This window comes from Ascaphus truei, chromosome 14 (genome assembly GCF_040206685.1).
Source record: "Ascaphus truei isolate aAscTru1 chromosome 14, aAscTru1.hap1, whole genome shotgun sequence".
Taxonomy (NCBI): domain Eukaryota; kingdom Metazoa; phylum Chordata; class Amphibia; order Anura; family Ascaphidae; genus Ascaphus; species Ascaphus truei.
Window position 1 is genome coordinate 56028702 of NC_134496.1, and position 23981 is coordinate 56052682.

The 23981-nt window shown below is 43.3% G+C and overlaps 1 protein-coding gene across 1 annotated transcript in view; it reads right to left on the minus strand.

The window, feature by feature from the left end:
- LOC142466200 (putative cation-transporting ATPase 13A5) overlaps positions 1-23981 on the minus strand; it is a 67117-nt gene that overhangs the window by 37648 nt on the left and 5488 nt on the right. The window contains exons 8-20 of the mRNA XM_075571080.1: positions 23768-23840; positions 17077-17208; positions 15487-15657; positions 13037-13194; positions 11993-12181; positions 11248-11309; positions 10386-10536; positions 10033-10119; positions 6015-6171; positions 4655-4772; positions 2164-2288; positions 1564-1727; positions 681-809 (exon numbers count right to left, since the gene is read on the minus strand). Of these exons, the coding sequence (XP_075427195.1) occupies positions 681-809; positions 1564-1727; positions 2164-2288; positions 4655-4772; positions 6015-6171; positions 10033-10119; positions 10386-10536; positions 11248-11309; positions 11993-12181; positions 13037-13194; positions 15487-15657; positions 17077-17208; positions 23768-23840 (1716 nt within the window). The remainder of the gene's footprint in view (positions 1-680; positions 810-1563; positions 1728-2163; positions 2289-4654; positions 4773-6014; positions 6172-10032; positions 10120-10385; positions 10537-11247; positions 11310-11992; positions 12182-13036; positions 13195-15486; positions 15658-17076; positions 17209-23767; positions 23841-23981) is intronic.

Below are 23981 nucleotides of genomic sequence, written 5' to 3' on the forward strand. Positions count from 1 at the left end.
GGGGAGAGCCAGGGTGAGAGATGGGGGTGGGTCAGGGTGAGAAGATGGGGGGACCTGGGTGAGAGGATGATGATGGGGGAATAAGATGATAATGGGGGGGGATGGTGATGGGGGCCAGCCTGGGGAGATGAGATCATGATGATGGGGTATATTTTAAATGTATTGTGGAGGTGGGGGTATATTTTATATGTATTGGGGAGGTGGGGGTATTTTTAAAATGTATTTTGGGTGAGGGTATTTTTTAATGTATTTTGGGGGAGGTGGGGGTATTTTTAAATGTATTTGGGGAGCTTGGTGGTATTTGTTATATGTGTTCGGGGGGGCGTGGGTGTCCAGTATTTTTGGACAAGCCACCTGGCAACCCTACTGGTGCACGAGGTCCTACAAGAAGGTACCCCACATGCCTATGGCTTCTAAATTTGCTGCGGAGAGAGACAAAAAGAAAACAGGCAAAGGATTGACACACACTGATATGATATCATTATAGGAACATCTATAAATAAATGGTAATTTGGACAATTTTGCTCTTTTTTTTTTTTAATGCGGTTCAGAACAAAATAAGCTTTCTATCCCGGTCACTATTCTAAGTGTTATTTCTATGTAATTCTTTAGCACATGGCACTATTAACTGATATACTAACCAAATAGGATAAAGTGTAGATTTTAAACCCCATACTTACCTTTGGTACCAAGTTGTAAAAATTCTGCAATATAACCTGATATGATTTCCCACTTATTGCAAAGTGGTACGGGCCTGATTCTTCCGTAGTGGTACCATTCCATCCTCCATGAATGTCAATGTTTGACTCCTAAAAAGGCATTCGTTAGTTACGGAAACAGGCCATTGTGTACTTAGTCAATGTTGATTTTCGTCTGTAATACATTATAGCTTTTACACGTTATGCTGCATACTAAACTTTAATAGTCATTTTTATTTGATACTATGAAATGAGGAGTATACTAAAACAATAAAAAATCTATGATTTGTTCTTAAAAATGCAATCCATGATAGTCGATTTGTTACGCTAGTGGCCAAGATTCATCCTGTAATGATTGTGTTTTAGTGCTAAATATCTCAACAGATTACAGATGTATTTTTTCATGTTCTGTATAGTAGAAAATGACTACACTTTTCTCTAATAGGTGTGACTTGTTTATTGATTATCGGGATATTACTCTGATTTCTTATGTTTTTCTGAAAAACCATCATTGCAACTGCAAGAAGTCGGTGTGAACATCACATGCCTATTGCAATAAGAAGTCGGTGTGAACATCACATGCCTATTGCAATAAGAAGTCGGTGTGAACATCACATGCCTATTGCAATAAGAAGTCGGTGTGAACATCACATGCCTATTGCAATAAGGTTGCGTTGTGCTGTTCGGAGCCGAATGGGAAAGGAACGGACAGTTACATGCTGGCGGTATTGCATTACATGGATTGCATTGGTCTTGATCTTTCTTAAAGATGGATCATAAAACTTGAACTCCTTGTACCGCACTACGGAATATGTTGGCACTTTACAAAACAACAATAATAATATGAATGTAGCATGTAATATACGTGTGATGCGTGTCCATTTTCTTGGTTTTCAGCCATGGTTTGCCAAGTAATTGATGCAGGTTTACTTCCAGAAGGTTCCATGGCTTCCATTAGAATAAGCTTGCTGGCATGGGGTATCATCCCAGAGCTCTTCCCAACAGTCAGAGCCGTTTGAAGATTATCACCTTAGGAAAGAAACGTTCGAAAATATTTGTATTGTAAGACTGCGCATGACCTACAGCAGGGACGGCCAACCCAGTCCTCAAGGGCCACCAACAGGTCAGGTTTTTCAGGATACGTCCGCGCAGCTGGTGCAGTCTTTGACTGAGCCACTGATTGAGCCACCTGTGCTGAAGCAGGTATATCCTTAAAACCTGGCCCTTGAGGACTGGAGTTCGCCTCTACTGACCAACAGGACAGAAACCCCCGTGATTGAGGAAAAGAACAATATGAGCAAACATTAAACTCCAGTATAACTCACACAAAAACTCCCCAAACAAACACACAGATCCCATAAAGTGCACACACAACTTGTGGTGCTATTGCCTTTAAAACCATTGCATTAAGATCCCAGAATCTGCTGCAAAACACAAAACAAACACACTCCTCATCATACACTACCTGTGATCATCACAGTCCTTATGTTGGCAGCACTAAGCTCCTGCAGAACGGCCTTCGTTTCAGGCTTCAGGCGATTTTCCATGATCAGAAGTCCTAGAAATATGAGGTTAGACTCCACTTCTTCCCTTAAACAGAAACAGATGAGTAAAATGCTGCTTATTAAATACAAATGTTAATGAAAAACAAAGGCCATATTCAGTAAGCAGTAATACTCCATTAGACACCTTCCAATGCAGGAAGACCTCTTCTGGCCGATTTATTTGACCAGGCACTAAAGTGTCTTCCAGTGCCAGAAGTTGTCCTGTCATATCCTGGCATATCATAGCTTAGTAAACATAGCAATGTGGTACCTTGGTCAATATTTACTAAGGAACTCTGTGCTATAAGGCACAGGCACATATAGTCCTTTTAAGTTAATGGACTCATATAGCATAACACCACCTACTACACTTGGGCCTTGGTCTTCTAGCCCCCATGCTAGCTTCCTGAAGATAACGTCAAGTACTCACAATGTTCCCTTAATTACAAATCTCCAGGGCTTTTTTGTGACGGCACCTTTTTCTCTTACCTTCTCCTCCTGCTCCTCATCTCCGGCTTCTTCACCTTGTGACGACGTGTTGCCATAACAACGTATCTCCGCCCTAACTCTGCGACGTTGCAACAACGTGACGAAGATGAAGAGCAGAAGAAAGTACTGGCACCTACTCTTTTTTACAATAATAGCCCTGCAAATCACAGACCTCAGAAAGACAAAGGGGAAATCAGGGGGGAGCACAGGTCTGAGAGGTGATAGATATATAAATTTAATGTGAATGAATCAAATGTTCCTAGATTGATAGGTGCAGGGGTGGTGGTGTATAAAATAAAATATTGTAAACACTTACACGGCCTTGTGTAAGTGCAGTCACGTAAGTGTCTCTTTCCTCTCCTCCTTCTTTCTTCTTCCTTCCTTTTTCTTCTCCTTTCTATGGTCGTTCTTCTGTTTTCGTCCGAATGAACGTCTCTTCAATCTCTCAGCGAAGTTCGATTATGATGTCACCCTCGGAGCAAGGAAAAAATAAAGATTGAGGGAAAAACATTGCAGAAATATAACAGGTCCTATTCAGATGGTTATAAACTATAAATGCAGAAAATCCTGCAAACACTCACAGGCTCCGTAGGTCTACGCCCAAACGAGGGCGAAACGCGTAGCTCCAAAGCAGGATCACAGCCCAACGCCTGGACGCGGGCAAAGTTAGCTGAGAGCCAAGCTACCTGCGAAAGTTCCCTTAAAGACTGGCCATTCATGTTGCATTTGGTCGTGCCAGACCGAGTGCGTTTTTAGACTGTTAATCTTATGCTTCATGTCCATTATAGTTTAATTTAACATAGGCTACTTCATTATAGAGTTTTTCTGTTTGGCTATTTTTATGCTTGGCAGCAGCGCTGGATTTTACAACAGGAGTCTCAAAGATACCTATCCACGGTGCGAGCTCACACGTGGCCGTGCGAGCTCACGCGTGGCCGTGTGAGTATCTTTGTTTTAGCTTTGTCTTATTCCTTTCCCTTCCCCCATTAATGGTCTTTAATTTGGAGGCTTAGAGCTCTGTGTATGAACTCTAACATAGGAGGAGGATAAAGACACTCTCCCCCCCCCCCCCCAGGATTGCACTCACACGTGGCTGTGTGAGTGTTTGCAGGATTTTCTGCATTTATAGTTTATAACCATCTGAATAGGACCTGTTATATTTCTGCAATGTTTTTCCCTCAATCTTTATTTTTTCCTTGCTCCGAGGGTGACATCATAATCGAACTTCGCTGAGAGATTGAAGAGACGTTCATTCGGACGAAAACAGAAGAACGACCATAGAAAGGAGAAGAAAAAGGAAGGAAGAAGAAAGAAGGAGGAGAGGAAAGAGACACTTACGTGACTGCACTTACACAAGGCCGTGTAAGTGTTTACAATATTTTATTTTATACACCACCACCCCTGCACCTATCAATCTAGGAACATTTGATTCATTCACATTGAATTTATATATCTATCACCTCTCAGACCTGTGCTCCCCCCTGATTTCCCCTTTGTCTTTCTGTACCAATAAGGATCCTGGATAGGTCCTACGGGGTTTTTTTGAGTCATAGGAAGAGACTTTGGAAGCAGAAGTGAACCTTAGACACGACATAAGGTCGTTACGTTCTTGAATTTATTTTATTATTTAATATCTATTTATTCATTGTACTTTTTCCAGAGAGAGTGCCCGGGTACTTTTTCTTTGCTAAAATCACAGACCTCTCCAGGTGACGAGTTTGTGTGGCGCCTCTCCACTGCTGGTCTGTAATTTATAATTAGCGCAACAGTACAGGGGGGATATATTGTGGGAGGAAAATAAATGGTAAAAGTACAGTAAAGATCACCCAGCTGAAGCAATTATTTATAACCCAGGAGTATTTAACCTGTTCTATGTCAGTTAAAATAATATCAATGAATTAAATGAGTCAAATCCTTCCTTACCTTTCTAACTGCTCAATCTTTGACAGATCGTTTTTGTCCAATACACGATAAGCCAATCCAATGACTCGAAACCCCTGCATTGTATAGTAGTCAAGCCTCTTGGAAAAACTGTGTGGGACTGGTTGGGAAAGAACTCAATGAGAAAGAGGATAATGACAATTACCTGGGAAAATACAATTTATTAGCTTTTTGGTAAAAGTGTGTGGTATACGGGCTGATGCTGGATGTAAAATCATGTTCTGATTATGATTGTTTTAGTACATTTCCTTGCATGCTACAATTTCGTGTTGAAAAAAGTCACTAAAATGTCCTTCCTCTCTCCAATTGGGAAATTAATCTACATAAAGTCTGACATTAACCTGGAAAGTACAGAAAGCGTTTAGGCCCATATTTATTAAGCAGTGCTAAGCCATAAGACTACATAAGGCTCCTTCAAGTGAACGGGCTGGGAGTTTTCGTATTACACTTACACTGTAAATATGGCCCTAAATATCTTGGGCCTAATACTTAGCAGAAAAATACTGTATACCAGTTTCCTACTTCCTCGCTGATATAAATTCCTTCAATTTAATATGTTAATGGAAGATAAGGAGATTGTTCTCAATGATTTTCCTCCGAAAATTCCCTTTAATAATATTTTTCATGTATAGAGCTGTGTGTATACAGCGCTGTACATGGACTTGTGCAGGCACAATGAGTTGTCGCCCCACAGAGCTTACAATCTAATTTTGGTTTCTGAGTCACAAGGAGCTGACACCGGGATTTGAACCTGGCTCCTCTGGTTCAACGTCTGTGTCATTGTTGTCAGTCCGTCCCTCTCCTTAAGAAGCATCCACATGTCCCTTTTATTTATTTTTAAACCAACACTTTCAGTTTGGAGCTTATCAATACCTGTCTCTGGTTTGGAGCTTATCAATACCAGTCTCTGGTTTGGAGCTTATCAATACCAGTCTCTGGTTTGGAGCTTATCAATACCAGTCTCTGGTTTGGAGCTTATCAATACCAGTCTATGGTTTGGAGCTTATCAATACCGTCTCTGGTTTGGAGCTTATCAATACTGTCTTTGGTTTGGGGCTTATCAATACTGTCTCTGGTTTGGGGCTTATCAATACTGTCTCTGGTTTGGGGCTTATCAATACCTGTCTCTGGTTTGGGGCTTATCAATACTGTCTCTGGTTTGGGGCTTATCAATACTGTCTCTGGTTTGGGGCTTATCAATACCTGTCTCTGGTTTGGGGCTTATCAATACCTGTCTCTGGTTTGGAGCTTATCAATACCTGTCTCTGGTTTGGAGCTTATCAATACTGTCTCTGGTTTGGAGCTTATCAATACCTGTCTCTGGTTTGGAGCTTATCAATACCTGTCTCTGGTTTGCAAAAACGAATAACCATCTCTGGAGCTCCCTTCAAACACACTGTGAGTTCCTCCTCGGGAAGGACCTGAGTGATTACAGACATGCGCTGGAGGCTGGAGGAAAAGGGGAACTGATGCAGGATGGCAATTCCTTCTACTGAGACCTAAAGAAAAACACAGAGGCCCATATTTATTTAAGTAGTGTTATGCCATAAGACATCTTACAGCCCATACATTTTTAGTAGATTAATCTTCTGTTTTAAGTAATTTAATAACAATTTAAAGTAAAACCCTTGAATTACTCCTGTGGGGTCCCGCAGAAGTACGTCATGCCTTTTTGTTGTGATGGTAATGAACAAATATTATAATTATCTCTAATAATTACTTAGATTACCTATGTCACTGATACTTAGGCGAAAAATGTATCATTTTCCCACTCCCTTGGTACAAACTCAGTCTACATCTGCGTTGCCCAAAAGGCGGGCATCTGAAAGGATTCCCTAAGAACTGCACCCTTCGGCACAGAGCCAGCGTGATAAGGGTTAACACCTGAGATTTCTTGCTGCCATGTGTCCCGTCAGCCTCACCTCCTGCTGTGTTTGTGTCCCGTCAGCCTCACCTCCTGCTGTGTTTGTGTCCCGTCAGCCTCACCTCCTGCTGTGTTTGTGTCCCGTCAGCCTCACCTCCTGCTGTGTTTGTGTTCCGTCAGCCTCACCTCCTGCTGTGTTTGTGTTCCGTCAGCCTCACCTCCTGCTGTGTTTGTGTTCCGTCAGCCTCACCTCCTGCTGTGTTTGTGTTCCGTCAGCCTCACCTCCTGCTGTGTTTGTGTTCCGTCAGCTTCACCTCCTGCTGTGTTTGTGTTCCGTCAGCCTCACCTCCTACTGTGTTTGTGTCCCGTCAGCCTCACCTCCTGCTGTGTTTGTGTCCCGTCAGCCTCACCTCCTGCTGTGTTTGTGTTCCGTCAGCCTCACCACCTGCTGTGTTTGTGTTCCGTCAGCCTCACCTCCTGCTGTGTTTGTGTTCCGTCAGCCTCACCTCCTGCTGTGTTTGTGTTCCGTCAGCCTCACCTCCTGCTGTGTTTGTGTTCCGTCAGCCTCACCACCTGCTGTGTTTGTGTTCCGTCAGCCTCACCTCCTGCTGTGTTTGTGTTCCGTCAGCCTCACCTCCTGCTGTGTTTGTGTTCCGTCAGCCTCACCTCCTGCTGTGTTTGTGTTCCGTCAGCCTCACCTCCTGCTGTGTTTGTGTTCCGTCAGCCTCACCTCCTGCTGTGTTTGTGTTCCGTCAGCCTCACCTGCTGTGTTTGTGTTCCGTCAGCCTCACCTCCTGCTGTGTTTGTGTCCTGTCAGCCTCACCTCCTGCTGTGTTTGTGTCCCGTCAGCCTCACCTCCTGCTGTGTTTGTGTCCCGTCAGCCTCACCTCCTGCTGTGTTTGTGTCCCGTCAGCCTCACCTCCTGCTGTGTTTGTGTTCCGTCAGCCTCACCTCCTGCTGTTTTGTGGCTAGACAAAGGAATTTCAAAGCCCAAATGAATTCATTCAGAACTCCGGTCTACATCTGCGTCGCCCCAAGGGCAGAGGGCCAAAGGGTGTCCTCCGTTTTCTGCCATTTGGTAATGTTACAGCTGAACTATTGCTTCCTATAGCCACCAACCCTCTCATCCCCTGTACCCAATGTCACCTTACCCTGCCTATAGATTGTAAGCTCCTTGAGGCAGAGCCTCTAACACATTGCAGGTCTATCCTACCTCTTCTAACACAAGTTGAATCCGGTCTGTAAATAATAATAGAATGTTCTTGTATAGTGCGGCTAGTTATACGTAGCACTTTACAGAGACATTTTGCAGGCACAGGTCCCTGCCCCATGGAGCTTACAATCTATGTTGTGGTACCTGGGGCACAAGGAGATAAAGTGACTTGCCCAAGGTCACAAGGAGCCGACACCGGGAATTGAACTAGGTTCCCCTGCAACAATCTCAGTGTCAGTCAGTGTCTTTACTCACTGAGCCACTCCTTCTAAATGTTACTTATGCCCATAATCATATCTTTAACTGTCCCTTAAATATCTATAAACTGAACGTGTATAACCTTTGTTCATTTAATGCAACCATGTATTATTATAACTCTGACTTTTCCTGTCTGCCTCTTGTGTAACAAAATAACTGTATTTAATTGTAGCTGGTCTCAACCTGACTGTAAAGTATTGCGCTGCCCCCTGAAGTGGAGGCCTGTATTTACTTAAAAAATAAATGATGATGATGGTGAGGCTTGTCCAGCACATGTAAAAGGAAGATTAAATGAGTGCATCATTCCCTCTCAGACCTCCCTTGTAGAAGTTTTCACTTGGGAGCTTGTATGGATGTCGTTATTGGTTTTAACCCTAACACTTTTAATTACAAAAGAATGCAAGTCTTCTCTTAACCGCTTAGTTTGGGGGAGGGAGGTAATCCACCAAAATATGACGTTTGGCGGAAGTCCTAGTTTTCCTGTATATGTGGAATTAATGCTTCGTCGTGCACAGTCTTGCATGAAATATTTTTCTGGCCTATTAGCCAAATCCTAGGAAAAATTTTAAATACAATAAAAGGAAACGAAATGATGGGCGGAACAATTGTGTTTCCAGTGGTTCTCAAACCTCTGTTCAGGGACGCCAGGGCACACCAGGTTTTAGGGAAAACTACCATGACCGGTGAATGCCCATCATTTGCCTACACATAGACTGTTGGGTGACTGCCTCAGAACCTGGCCTGGCGCAGGGCCCAGCACCCTGGGGAGAGGTTTGAAAACCATTGTATCAGGGTTTAGTATTATATTGCTTTTACTTGTTATGTAAAATGCTTTGCTTTAATAAACAGATCAAATAATTAGGTTAGTTTAAGAATGTTTGGGGAGTTTATATTTCTTGTAATGCACATGAGTTTTATGCCAAATTCATAATAAAAGGATTATGTAAAAAAAAAAAAAAAGAGAACTCTTCAAGCAATAAGTTCAATGTGACACTTCACTGCTAAAGACAATCAATATATAAATAAAATAAGCAGAGCCTCGCTGATTCCAGGAGCAACGCCGGGTTCAACTATCAGTGACCTTCATTATACGCCACTTTTACATTCTCTGCATTTGATTCTTTTCAAACCATCTTATATACAATATATTTTATGGCCAACTTTCTAGATGACATATAAGTTGTGACTTCGAGGATGAATTGTGGGGGGAAATACATCAGACGAACCAAAGGTTTTTGTAATAGAGGTTATGCCGGAAAGGCTGTTAAATCTGCGGCTGAAAAACGTTGTGTGCCTAAGAGAACAAAGTCAGATCCCAATGATTTAAGGTTACATTTTATTACCACCTTTCCAGTAATAGTGTTTTTTATAAATATGGTCATTAAAAAAACACTGGCATTTGGTACAACAAGAAGAAAACGAGAAGAGGACTGTTAGGGGCTCCGTGGTAGAATTAGTCAACAAAAAACTGGAATTAAATATGGAGATGAAAGTAATGGAATGGCAAAACATTTCCAAGCTCAGCATCTGTACTTTGTGTTATTGGGATTAAACGGGTCGCAAAACCCCTGGGAGGTAAAGAACTATATTGGATTGAAGAGCTAAGAGCAATAGGGCAACTTTAGGTTAAAGTTAGACACCATTTGGGGTTGTTTATTGGATGAAGAATGTTAAATGATTTATTGTTAAAAGTCGCCCCTCATGAAGAGACAAATGCTGCTAAAACTGGTTGGGATGCGCTAACTTCCCCTCCCCTGCCAGGGTACGTTGTTATTACTCTGAATAAATAAAGGCTTTCTTGTTTCGCCTGGGAATCTTTCTGCGCCACACAGGTAAGGAACATAATGAAGATCAGTGATAGTAACACCTTGTGTTGATCTCAGAAAGGGCGAAGCACTTTTTTTTTATTTTGATAGGATTAAGATCCTATTCCGTTGTATTTGTCAGTACATTGTCCAGCGCAGAAAGCGCATCTCGGTTCTGAAACGTTTACATAACCAGATACACGTTACTAATCTCACTTGCCTTCCCAGCGCTGGCTCCGGGTTTTACCATTGTACATGAAATAGTCTGTCCTTTCGCTGAGCTTTCTGTTTCATAGTCTTCAAGTTCCTGTGGAAATACGCATATCATTTCAAGTATAGCACATAATATAATATTTCTTTTCATTAAACGTTACGTGCACATTTATGCAAAGAACGCGTTGCTGCGAGCTGGACTGCACGTGCATTATTTAACAGTGCGACCTCTTGTTTTATTCAGCACCTAATGATCAAAATAATGAGTCTTATATGTTTTCTAGATCCTTCCTTTCTCGGTTGTAAGACACAAAGCAGTTTGTGATTTCGCTTGTAGCAGATTTAAAAAGTAATCGTTACCCATCCTGTTCCTTCAAACATCTTCAAGTCCAGCGGATCTCCGTGCATTTTCCCATCCAGCAGAATAAGTGAGTGGCAGCTGGCCATGGCGCCAAGCAGGGGACCCCACTGCATACCATTACTGGAAGGGAAATGATGCACGTCCTGAAAGCTGAATAGAAAGGGAAAGAAAGGAATTAGAATAATTTAAATAAAAGCATTAAAGAATATGTTATAAAACAACAATAGTTTCATTCAGCACATGTTCCAGGTTATATAGTCAAGTTATATATTATGTCTTAACATTCCTCATTAATTAAGAAAAGGCCCGTTTGACTAGATATGGTCTGGAAGAGCTGGAAATCAAGCACCTGTACTACAGCAATAAAGCTTTAATAAATATTATTGCAACCATTATATTGTCCGGTACAACCCAATAAAATCACCAATTGGGTAAAACACTGACCTCGAGGTGGACCCCATTTTCAACTCACTGGCACTTCCATTTCAATTTGTGGCAGTCATTTTATTTTCACGTACCTCGGGTGTACATAACATAGATAGGACGTTCTTTGGGGATTAAAGCTTAATTTTTTTCCCATTTTTTTTTAGCACACTACTCATCAAGAAACCCACTAGTAGACTAGAGCGCGTGTAGAAACTTAGGGAGAAGACCCATCCCAGACCCACGAATCACTAAGTGTTGTCACAAACCTGAGATCACTAATCTCATCGTCCCAGACTTCAGTTGAGCAATGGGTTAATGATCAGTTAAATTGACAAGGCTCAAAATGAAATGCATTGTTTTCGGAAATGGGTTACACTTCTTCAGTAATCTCATTTCAGTAAATATAAAAAATAGTTATTTTTTTGCCAAACTTACCACTTTCCTTCAGAAGGGACAACACCCCATAAATCTAAGACATCTTCTGTTAATGTACCTGTCTGGGTTTAAGTAAACAGTGTCATTATAAAAATATACAGTACTGGAATGTAGTAATGGCACCTTAACACTACATCAGTGTCGTGGCTACTGGCCAGGATGCTTGGGCACGTCCTGGGGGCCCTAGTTCGGGGGGGTGGAGGGGGAGGCCCTAAGGGAGTCGGGACTCCTCCCCCCCCCCCCCCACAGGTGGTTACAGAGGTCCCACGCTCTTCATCACTGCAATTAAACTGATTGCCGGAGAGAGTGGCCTCTAACAGCAGCCCTCCTCCATGATGTCACAGCATCATGTGACGCTGCAGCTCCATTGCAAAACAATGTCACCTGACGCTGTGACATCATGATATCGCCCGAGGGTCCCTTAATGCGTAGTTACGTCACTGCACTACATACAGTTTTTTTAGCTTTTGTTTAAATTAAAAGTTCCTTTGTGCCCAGGCCTAAGGCAGGCTTATGTGCATTCAAAATATGAATATGATAATAACTCTTAGTGGCTGAACATTACCCATCCCTCTGGATAGTGCAGTATCCATGTAAATTCTAAATAAAAACATTATATGTGGCATTCACTGAAATAGAAACACTGCAATGCAAGGCTGTATTTACTTCATCATTACCCAGAATCCCTGGCTGCAGTGGAAGCAGTGTATGTAAGAGATAACGGGACAGGCAGGGTTGTATTTACCTTATCAAAACAGATGAGATTTAGTTGCCCGGACACATTGATCCTCTGAGGGCTGATGCAGAAAATCCCCTGTTCCTTCAGCCGTGTTTGGGCATAGAGGATGGCCAATGTCAAAGCAGCTGGCAGGGCGGCATTTACGGCTATTGTTAGCATAAGGAAGGACATGAGCACAATGTCGTGTACACTGGCCTAAGTGTTCAGGGACAAAGGAGAGTAGAGTTACTGCCATTTTATGGTATCAGATTAGTCATCCTATTTAAAGAAGAAAAAAAACAGAACCAAACCTTGTGTTCCCGTAACACCCTTTATACTGTACACACGTACTATATAATTATATGTCCCGGTGTTCCTGAGCTGTGCTTTCCGCAGCAGCGCTCACACCGGGGGGGGGGGAATGGCAATATTATTTTATCTAGTGGTATTTTGAGGTAACACGAGATCAAAGGATTTGAGTGCTAGTGATTAAGAAAATAATCAAGTCACGCTGCGACTGTTTCAGCGAGATATTTGTTTAGTAATTTATCCAAAAAGCATTGCAAAGGTCACACGGAATGTTCTTAGCGAAGCCGGTGTGGCGCTGTGACATCAGGCCCTGGCAGCATGTGTCTTATAACATGCAGGTTTGGTGCAGAATGTTACAGACCGACAAAGTTCTTTTTTAATAGTCATTTTAGTTTCAGATAAACTATTAAAAATATATATTTTCGTAAAATCGCTGTGGTTGGAATAATTAAAACTTCTATAAACAATTCAGACCTAACGGTCCTAAAATCCTTCTTGATCCTTCTGTCGAGTTATAGAGAACAGCTCCTTAGTGACCAGGAGGGGGAAGGGGGGGAGAGCGTTTCAATACCAAATGAAATAAAGGGGGGGGGGGGGAGCGTCCCAATACCAAATGAATTAAAAGGGGGGGGGGGGGGGAGCGGCCCAATACCAAATGAATTAAATTGCTCTCAATGTGTGTACATCTTTAATTTAACTTGGGCTTTTGTATACAGGTTATATTTTGTAGGTGCTCTAACATGTAAAGACTATGTTACTTACCCCATTCTTTGAATAAACAACTGCTGTGTATATAACTCCAAACAAGGCAATTGCCACAAGTCCCAGAAGGAACCTGATGGCTTCTCTGTGCAGCTTGACACTCACTGGCTTGTTGTACAGAATGGACCTCACAAGGTCTCCCTTCGCCGTGTTAAATCCTAAGCACCAACAAATTAAATTGAATTTAGCAACTACAAAAGGAAAAAACTGTATTTATTTAATCCTAATTTGGATGTTTTAAAGTATAGATAGCCTACCCTTATTTTTATTTCGTTTTTCCATACATACAAGTACTTTTTATAACAGGTGTATGGTATGTTTATCAAGCTTATATTGTAGTGTGAAGACAACACCAGGATATATATATAAATATTTAGATAGATAGATACTGTAGATAGATAGATAGATAATTCCAGTGTAACTTCCTATTGTTGGAAATGCTTCATTAAACTGATTATAATGATTAAACTGATGGCTGACACACATAAGTGAGGCCAACACTCCACACTACAATTCATAGTAGTTTTAAGTATTGATAAATCCAGGCGCCCCCCCGCACCCCCTCTCCCCTCCTCCAAACTTTGTGTATCCGAATGTAATGTATCCCGAGACTTGGATCCACGTGCCGGGCATGAGCCAATAAGGAGGCGAAACCTCAGTTACGATTCCTGCTCAGCTCGGATCTTGTGGGAGTTCCCCTGAGAGTAATTATTCTGCTATCACAGACACACTGGCGGCCATTTTACCTGTTTCCGATTCTCTATATATACTTAACAATCATTTCTAGTTGCATTAACAGCCAATCTGTTGGTTTCTAATTTATCATGAATAATATTTGATATAGGAAGGCATAGTGAATGAGACAGCATCATCTGACCTGTCTCTGCTCGATGAGTAGCGGTGAGCTGAGTAGCGGCGAAGCGAGTAGCAGCGAGGTGAGCAGCGGTGAAGCGAGTAGCGGTGAGGTGAGTAGCAGTGAAGCGAGTAGCGGTGAGGTGAATAGCGGCGAGGTGAGTAGTGGTGAAGCAAGTAGCAGTGAGGCGAGTAGCGGCAAGGTGAGTAGCTGTGAAGCGAGTAGCAGTGAGGTGAATAGCGGCGAGGTGAGTAGCGGTGAGGTGAGTAGCAGCGAGGCGAGTAGCGGTGAGGCGAGTAGCGGTGAGGCGAGTAGCGGCGAGGTGAGTAGCGGCGAGGCGAGTAGCGGCGAGGTGAGTAGCGGCGAGGTGAGTAGAGGCGAGTAGCGGCGAGGCGAGTAGCGGCGAGGCGAGTAGCGGCGAGGCGAGTAGCGGTGAGGTGAGTAGCAGCGAGGCGAGTAGCGGTTAAACGCCGGTGGAGATTTGGTTGCGGCAAACAGACGCGACCAAATGTCCTAAATCGGAAGCCGCTGAATAATAACAATGTGACATATAAAGCAGCAGAAGTTCTCTGTGATTCATTTGTTCCAGTTGTACTGCCGGAAGATTTGGGTCAGAACCACAAAGCTCTGATAATTCCGGGCTCATCACGTGACCTATATCACGAACGGATGTTATTTTTCCTGAGGTGAACGCATATCCACAACGCTAATTATATGCAGAGACAACGTACTATATCTTATTAGCATTGCCCTAACATCACATTATTGTAGCAGAATGATGAGCTTTCTGTTGTGACGTTACGTATGTCTTGACATTGGTCCGATCCAAACCCGGAGATGTGTTTAACTCAAGTTGAGAAAGAGGAGAGAATGGGGAAATAACACTATGTTAGTAATCTCATTCCTACTGTTACTGGGTGTTACACCCACCCACGCCCTGTGAAAACTGATTTAAAGATGTGTAAGTGAGTAACGCCAAGTTAAGGTATTACCTCACTAGCATAACGTTAAGTCTCCACAATAAACTTAACGCACTTTTGTGGATATGCACTGTTATTGTAATACCTCATTTGCATATAATTTGCATGTAATTATCACCAATGACCATTCAAGTTAATGTTATGCACTTTAGAGGAGAAAATATGACTTCCCCTGGCGTTATTGGCCTTTAAAAAATACATGGTTAGGCTTAACGTGACCTTAATGTGACCTTGATGTAAGGTTAACATCACGGTAAGGGATTTATCAGAGCTTCAGAGAGGAATTAACCCTCATCTTCCCATTCATTTATCCTGTCAATTAATTCAGAGAATCTAGTAGTGTATGAAGCTTCCTCATTTATCCCAAGAAGACAGACAGAATAGTTATTTAGCAATTAAACCGTCTCCAGAGCACAGAAATGAAAGGATGATAACGATGAAAGGATGATAACGATGAAAGGATGATCATGAAAATGTTAACAAGGAAGCTTGTCAAAATCCTATATCAATAGCATACAGTATATGTGTCTTACAATGGAGCGGCAATATTGCATCACTAGGGGATTTAGTTGTGTTATCGCAGAAATTAGGGTATAATACTAAATAAGAAAACCCACCAGTTTGTAGCACAACGGCTTTCACTAGATCCCGACCATGTGGCTTTGTTTGGATGACCTCTGTTCCACAGAACAGGACATGTCTCTTGTAGTCTTCACCACTGTGTGTTTTCCATGGAACGGAGTTATCCACATGAGGTAGTGGGGTCTTTGTCACAGGAATACTCTCTCCTAAAAATGTTCACAAAATTGTTTCAACAAAAACACAACATTCCCTATTGTCATAGCGCAATAACAAGGTCAACATCAGACTTTCTACACTATTGTATCGTTCATCTGATCTGTCAGTTCAAATAGATTGATTTGATTAAAATAGAAATACGGGGGGAAAATCAGTTAAAATGAAAACAGAGACTGTAAACTGTTCAGGATCAATATAAGATGAGAGATCCCCCCCACACACCCCCACACACACCCGCCAAAAAGAAACTACTGGGGATATTCCCAGTGAAGTGAGTGATAAGGATGAAAAGGGCAACTTGTAAAGTTCCAACAATTAGATTAGCTAATTAGAAAAGCACCTTTAAAACAGCTATCCCCCAGAAGCCTATATGAGTTTACCTTCTATATTGTTAGTACTTTACCCCATAAGTATGTCTTTTTTAAATTTTGTAAAAAGTTCTAGTGTTAAAAATCATGATTTCCCTAATCTCTAGTGTCTGAGGTCACTATAGACAGGGGTTCTGAGAGAAATCCATTCTGATGTCCCAGACACTTAATATTCCAAATGCTTATATCTCCTGAATGAAAAGGCAGATTTGGAAACATACTGTAAGGATCGTCAGGGAGGACCAAGAAGTGTTTTCTTAAAGTAAATAAAACATACATTGATCAGTGTGGACTGCGGCTTTAACACAGAAGCCTTAGTCTGAATAATGTAATTGTTTATTATTCCGCAGAAAAGAACGTACCTGCTGTACCTATAGACTAATGAAAGCAGATTAGCTCAATGATTGCCAAATATGGAGTTATCATGAGTGGAGCAGTAACATGTATTTCTTCATCTGATCAATATCCAGTCATCAATTAACAGCAGGTCATTTAACTATAACAGGTGTTCTTGAAAACAAAGGCAAATGGAAACTCGACACGAGTGCAGAACGCTGTATTTCATTCGTTGTTCATGGAGGAATATATTCATCATTTCATACTTTGCAAAATCGGGGAGGACAGAGAGCCAGGACAGGAAACAGAGGACTAAGACTACTTGTGTTCAACATCTCACTCAGGCAGTAATTAATTAGAACTGAAACTTCAAATGAAATGCGATGTCATGTGTAATGACAAGAACTCACTTCAGGGTCACAGTCTAAAAACGTTTGCTGTTGTGAACTCTGCAAGATCAATCAGAGGGGTAAATCCAGTCACTGACAGCAAAATAAGCCCAATTCTTAAATATGAGTCCTACAGAGTCCCATTGCTAAATGTAAGCTGTCAGATATATGTATCTCACATGCCCTGTAGACCAGAAACTGATTATTTTTTTGTTGCAGTCACATATTGAAAACATATTACAGTAGAAAATGTAGTTCTATACAAAGTTTTTTTCAATCAAACAGATAATAAAAATAACAATTTTAAATACTTTACCTGTCAACATGCCTTCATTTACAGTGCACCCGCCACTAACCAGTATGGCATCGCAGGGTAAGTAAAGCTTGTTTCCAGCCAATATAATCACATCTCCTGGGACCAATGATTGGGATTTTACTTCTTCAAGCACTGTGGAAAGTGTCAAACATAATGGGAGTTTATTCATTAAGCTGCGTTAGCCCCGATCAGGGACGTTTCCATGTGATAGTGATATCAGGGACATCTCCATGTGATAGTGAGATCAGGGACTTTCCATGTGATAGTGAGATCAGGGACGTTTCCATGTGATAGTGAGATCGGAGACATTTCCATGTGATAGTGAGATCGGGAACGTTTCCATGTGATAGTGAGATCGGAGACATTTCCATGTGATAGTGGGATCGGGAACGTTTCCATGTGATAGTGATATCGGGGACGTTTCCATGTGATAGTGAGATCGGGGACGTTTCCATGTGATAGTGAGATCGGAGACATTTCCATGTGATAGTGAGATCGGGAACGTTTCCATGTGATAGTGATATCGGGGACGTTTCCATGTGATAGTGAGATCGGGACTTTCCATGTGATAGTGAGATCGGGGACATCTCCATGTGATAGTGAGATCAGGGACGTTTCCATGTGATAGTGAGATCGGGGACATCTCCATGTGATAGTGAGATCAGGGACGTTTCCATGTGATAGTGAGATCGGGGACATCTCCATGTGATAGTGAGATCAGGGACGTTTCCATGTGATAGTGAGATCGGGGACGTTTCCATGTGATAGTGTGATCAGGGACGTTTCCATGTGATAGTGTGATCAGGGACGTTTCCATGTGATAGTGAGATCGGGGACGTTTCCATGTGATAGTGAGATCGGGACTTTCCATGTGATAGTGTGATCAGGGACGTTTCCATGTGATAGTGTGATCGGGGACGTTTCCATGTGATAGGAGATCGGGACGTTTCCATGTGATAGTGTGATCGGGACGTTTCCATGTGATAGTGAGATCGGGGACGTTTCCATGTGATAGTGAGATCAGAGACATTTCCATGTGATAGTGAGATCAGGGACATTTCTATGTGATAGTGTGATCAGGGACGTTTCCATGTGATAGTGAAATCAGGGACATTTCTATGTGATAGTGATATCAGGGACATCTCCATGTGATAGTGAGAAAAGGGACGTTTCCATGTGATAGTGAAATCGGGACTTTCCATGTTATAGTGGGATCGGGAACGTTTCCATGTGATAGTGATATCAGGGATATTTCTATGTGAAAAACAGAAAATACTGTGCGCTACTATCTAACCCAGAATATGGAATATAAATATAGTGCAGTGACTAAACCACATAAATAAGTGAACAAGAAATAAATCACAATAACCACAGTGAGGGTGTATATATGAAGAAATTATATCACATAACCGTGTATTTGTAGAGGCGTCTGCTGCTATAAACACATGGGGTGGCTCAGCACCCCCCACACTCTAGGAAATGGAAACAAAAGAAACAGCGCACAACGCCAAATAGTAAAACAAGTAATGCTATATATTAGTAATTACAGGGTAATAAATCTGCGTACATCAAAACAGTGGAATAGGTGCATTTAGTGTGTTTCACACTAGTTACCACTCAGCAACTGTTGTCAGAAGAGTTTGGAGCTTGCTTCTCTCAGCGGGGGCGCTACGTTGGTTCAGGAGCAAAATTAATGTCCAAAACCCCTCATCCAACAGTACATCGCTCCCAAGGGGATTTCCCTTTACAGCAACCACGCTCGGTTGCAGGTATTGGTGCTTGGTGGGACCGCTCGCGCTTCCAAGCCGTCTGGTGCAGCTCGTGTAGCTCAGCGAGCAGATCCACTGTACGAGGGTGAGACCTCAGCTCTGCAAGGGTACACTCGGCGTGCCACGTTGTCGCTCCGTTGCGGGATACTGCGTGATGATGTCACAGTCTCCGCAGCAGCGAGCGAACCGGCAGGGAGGCAGTCAAAGTCTCTCAGAGTCTCTCATAAGCCCAAAATTACCACCGGGAGTGATACTAGCAGGGTGAAGCCAATGGAGGCAATGGCAATATTAAGGCACTAGATAAAAATCATCCAACATGTTTCGTAGAATAAACTACTTCTTCCCTGAAACATGTTGGATGATTTTTATCTAGTGCCTTAATATTGCCATTGCCTCCATTGGCTTCACCCTGCTAGTATCACTCCCGGTGGTAATTTTGGGCTTATGAGAGACTCTGAGAGACTTTGACTGCCTCCCTGCTGGTTCCCTCGCTGCTGCGGAGACTGTGACGTCATCACGCAGTATCCCACGACGGAGCGACAACGTGGCATGCCGAGTGTACCCTTGCAGAGCTGAGGTCTCACCCCCGTACAGTGGATCTGCTCGCTGAGCTACACGAGCTGCACCAGACGGCTTGGAAGCGCGAGCGGTCCCACCAAGCACCAATACCTGCAACCGAGCGTGGTTGCTGTCAAGGGAAATCCCCTTGGGAGCGATGTACTGCTGGATGAGGGGTTTTGGACATTAATCCTGCTCCTGAACCAACGTAGCGCCCCCGCTGAGAGAAGCAAGCTCCAGACTCTTCTGACAACAGTTGCTGAGTGGTAACTTGTGTGAAACACACTAAATGCACCTATTCCACTGTTTTGATGTACGCAGATTTATTACCCTGTAATTACTAATATATAGCATTACTTGCTTCACTATTTGGCGTTGTGCGCTGTTTCTTTTGTTTACATTTCTATGTGATAGTGATATCAGGGACTTTCCATGTGATAGTGATATCAGGGACATTTCCATGTGATAGTGATATCAGGGACGTTTCCATGTGATAGTGATATCAGGGACATCTCCATGTGATAGTGTGATCAGGGACGTTTCCATGTGATAGTGATATCAGGGACATCTCCATGTGATAGTGAGATCAGGGACGTTTCCATGTGATAGTGATATCAGGGATATCTCCATGTGATAGTGAGATCGGGGGCGTTTCCATGTGATAGTGTGATCGGGGGCGTTTCCATGTGATAGTGATATCAGGGACATCTCCATGTGATAGTGTGATCAGGGACATCTCCATGTGATAGTGTGATCAGGGACATCTCCATGTGATAGTGAGATCGGGGGCGTTTCCATGTGATAGTGATATCAGGGACGTTTCCATGTGATAGTGAGATCGGGAACGTTTCCATGTGATAGTGTGATCAGGGACGTTTCCATGTGATAGTGAGATCGGGGACGTTTCCATGTGATAGTGATATCAGGGACATCTCCATGTGATAGTGTGATCGGGAACGTTTCCATGTGATAGTGTGATCGGGAACGTTTCCATGTGATAGTGTGATCGGGAACGTTTCCATGTGATAGTGTGATCGGGGACGTTTCCATGTGATAGTGAGATCAGGGACGTTTCCATGTGATAGTGTGATCGGGGACGTTTCCATGTGATAGTGAGATCGGGACTTTCCATGTGATAGTGAGATCGGGGACATCTCCATGTGATAGTGAGATCGGGGACATCTCCATGTGATAGTGAGATCAGGGACATCTCCATGTGATAGTGCGATCGGGGACATCTCCATGTGATAGTACGATCGGGGGCGTTTCCATGTGATAGTGAGATCGGGGACGTTTCCATGTGATAGTGGGATCGGGGGCGTTTCCATGTGATAGTTAGATCGGGGGCGTTTCCATGTGATAGTTAGATCGGGGACGTTTCCATGTGATAGTGTGATCAGGGACGTTTCCATGTGATAGTGAGATCGGGACTTTCCATGTGATAGTGAGATCGGGGACATCTCCATGTGATAGTGAGATCAGGGACATCTCCATGTGATAGTTAGATCGGGACTTTCCATGTGATAGTGAGATCGGGAACGTTTCCATGTGATAGTGTGATCAGGGACGTTTCCATGTGATAGTGAGATCGGGACTTTCCATGTGATAGTGAGATCGGGGACATCTCCATGTGATAGTGAGATCAGGGACATCTCCATGTGATAGTGAGATCAGGGACATCTCCATGTGATAGTGCGATCGGGGACATCTCCATGTGATAGTGAGATCAGGGACATCTCCATGTGATAGTGAGATCAGGGACATCTCCATGTGATAGTGCGATCGGGGACATCTCCATGTGATAGTGAGATCGGGGACATCTCCATGTGATAGTGAGATCGGGGACGTTTCCATGTGATAGTGAGATCGGGGACGTTTCCATGTGATAGTGAGATCGGGGACATCTCCATGTGATAGTGTGATCGGGGGCGTTTCCATGTGATAGTGTGATCGGGGACATCTCCATGTGATAGTGTGATCGGGGGCGTTTCCATGTGATAGTGAGATCGGGATGTTTCCATGTGATAGTTAGATCGGGGACGTTTCCATGTGATAGTGAGATCGGGGACGTTTCCATGTGATAGTGTGATCGGGGACGTTTCCATGTGATAGTGTGATCGGGGGCGTTTCCATGTGATAGTGTGATCGGGGACATCTCCATGTGATAGTGTGATCGGGGGCGTTTCCATGTGATAGTGTGATCGGGGACATCTCCATGTGATAGTGTGATCGGGGGCGTTTCCATGTGATAGTTAGATCGGGGACGTTTCCATGTGATAGTGTGATCGGGGACATCTCCATGTGATAGTGAGATCGGGGACATCTCCATGTGATAGTGTGATCGGGGGCGTTTCCATGTGATAGTTAGATCGGGGACGTTTCCATGTGATAGTGTGATCGGGGACATCTCCATGTGATAGTGTGATCGGGGGCGTTTCCATGTGATAGTGAGATCGGGATGTTTCCATGTGATAGTGAGATCGGGGACGTTTCCATGTGATAGTGATATCAGGGACATCTCCATGTGATAGTGTGATCGGGAACGTTTCCATGTGATAGTGTGATCGGGAACGTTTCCATGTGATAGTGTGATCGGGAACGTTTCCATGTGATAGTGTGATCGGGGACGTTTCCATGTGATAGTGAGATCAGGGACGTTTCCATGTGATAGTGTGATCGGGGACGTTTCCATGTGATAGTGAGATCGGGACTTTCCATGTGATAGTGAGATCGGGGACATCTCCATGTGATAGTGAGATCGGGGACATCTCCATGTGATAGTGAGATCAGGGACATCTCCATGTGATAGTGCGATCGGGGACATCTCCATGTGATAGTACGATCGGGGGCGTTTCCATGTGATAGTGAGATCGGGGACGTTTCCATGTGATAGTGGGATCGGGGGCGTTTCCATGTGATAGTTAGATCGGGGGCGTTTCCATGTGATAGTTAGATCGGGGACGTTTCCATGTGATAGTGTGATCGGGGACATCTCCATGTGATAGTTAGATCGGGACTTTCCATGTGATAGTGAGATCGGGAACGTTTCCATGTGATAGTGTGATCAGGGACGTTTCCATGTGATAGTGAGATCGGGACTTTCCATGTGATAGTGAGATCGGGGACATCTCCATGTGATAGTGAGATCAGGGACATCTCCATGTGATAGTGAGATCAGGGACATCTCCATGTGATAGTGCGATCGGGGACATCTCCATGTGATAGTGAGATCAGGGACATCTCCATGTGATAGTGAGATCAGGGACATCTCCATGTGATAGTGCGATCGGGGACATCTCCATGTGATAGTGAGATCGGGGACATCTCCATGTGATAGTGAGATCGGGGACGTTTCCATGTGATAGTGAGATCGGGGACGTTTCCATGTGATAGTGAGATCGGGGACATCTCCATGTGATAGTGTGATCGGGGGCGTTTCCATGTGATAGTGAGATCGGGATGTTTCCATGTGATAGTTAGATCGGGGACGTTTCCATGTGATAGTGTGATCGGGGGCGTTTCCATGTGATAGTGTGATCGGGGACATCTCCATGTGATAGTGTGATCGGGGGCGTTTCCATGTGATAGTGTGATCGGGGACATCTCCATGTGATAGTGTGATCGGGGGCGTTTCCATGTGATAGTTAGATCGGGGACGTTTCCATGTGATAGTGTGATCGGGGACATCTCCATGTGATAGTGAGATCGGGGACATCTCCATGTGATAGTGTGATCGGGGGCGTTTCCATGTGATAGTTAGATCGGGGACGTTTCCATGTGATAGTGTGATCGGGGACATCTCCATGTGATAGTGTGATCGGGGGCGTTTCCATGTGATAGTGAGATCGGGATGTTTCCATGTGATAGTGAGATCAGGGACGTTTCCATGTGATAGTGAGATCAGGGACGTTTCCATGTGATAGTGAGATCGGGACGTTTCCATGTGATAGTTAGATCGGGGACGTTTCCATGTGATAGTGAGATCGGGGACGTTTCCATGTGATAGTGTGATCGGGGACATCTCCATGTGATAGTGTGATCGGGGACGTTTCCATGTGATAGTGAGATCGGGGACGTTTCCATGTGATAGTGAGATCGGGGACGTTTCCATGTGATAGTGTGATCGGGGACGTTTCCATGTGATAGTGTGATCCGGGACATTTCCATGATATAGTATTATCAGAGATGTTTCCATGTGATAGTACGATCAGTTTTCATGTGATAGGGCGATCATCACAGTGTATTGAATATTATTGATTCTTCAGGGGCACTAGAATACGTTCTTTGTTATGCCATTGAGACCTTTCTGATACTGAATGAGTTAGACAGTTGTGACTCTAAAAATGTTGACCGGAAAATGTTACCTCCATTTTTATGCAGCACAGTCACCATGATACTGTTATATGAGTCCGCCATTTTGTGTAATTTGACGGATTGCTGTAAAAACATTGAAATTAAATATTTGTTATTCTGCCTGTCTCCACTGAGAATAAAAATGTGAGTTCAAATCAAAATGCCGTTTTGTCCTCCAATTCAACTACAACACACATCACTGCGAAATGCTCAATGAACTAGATT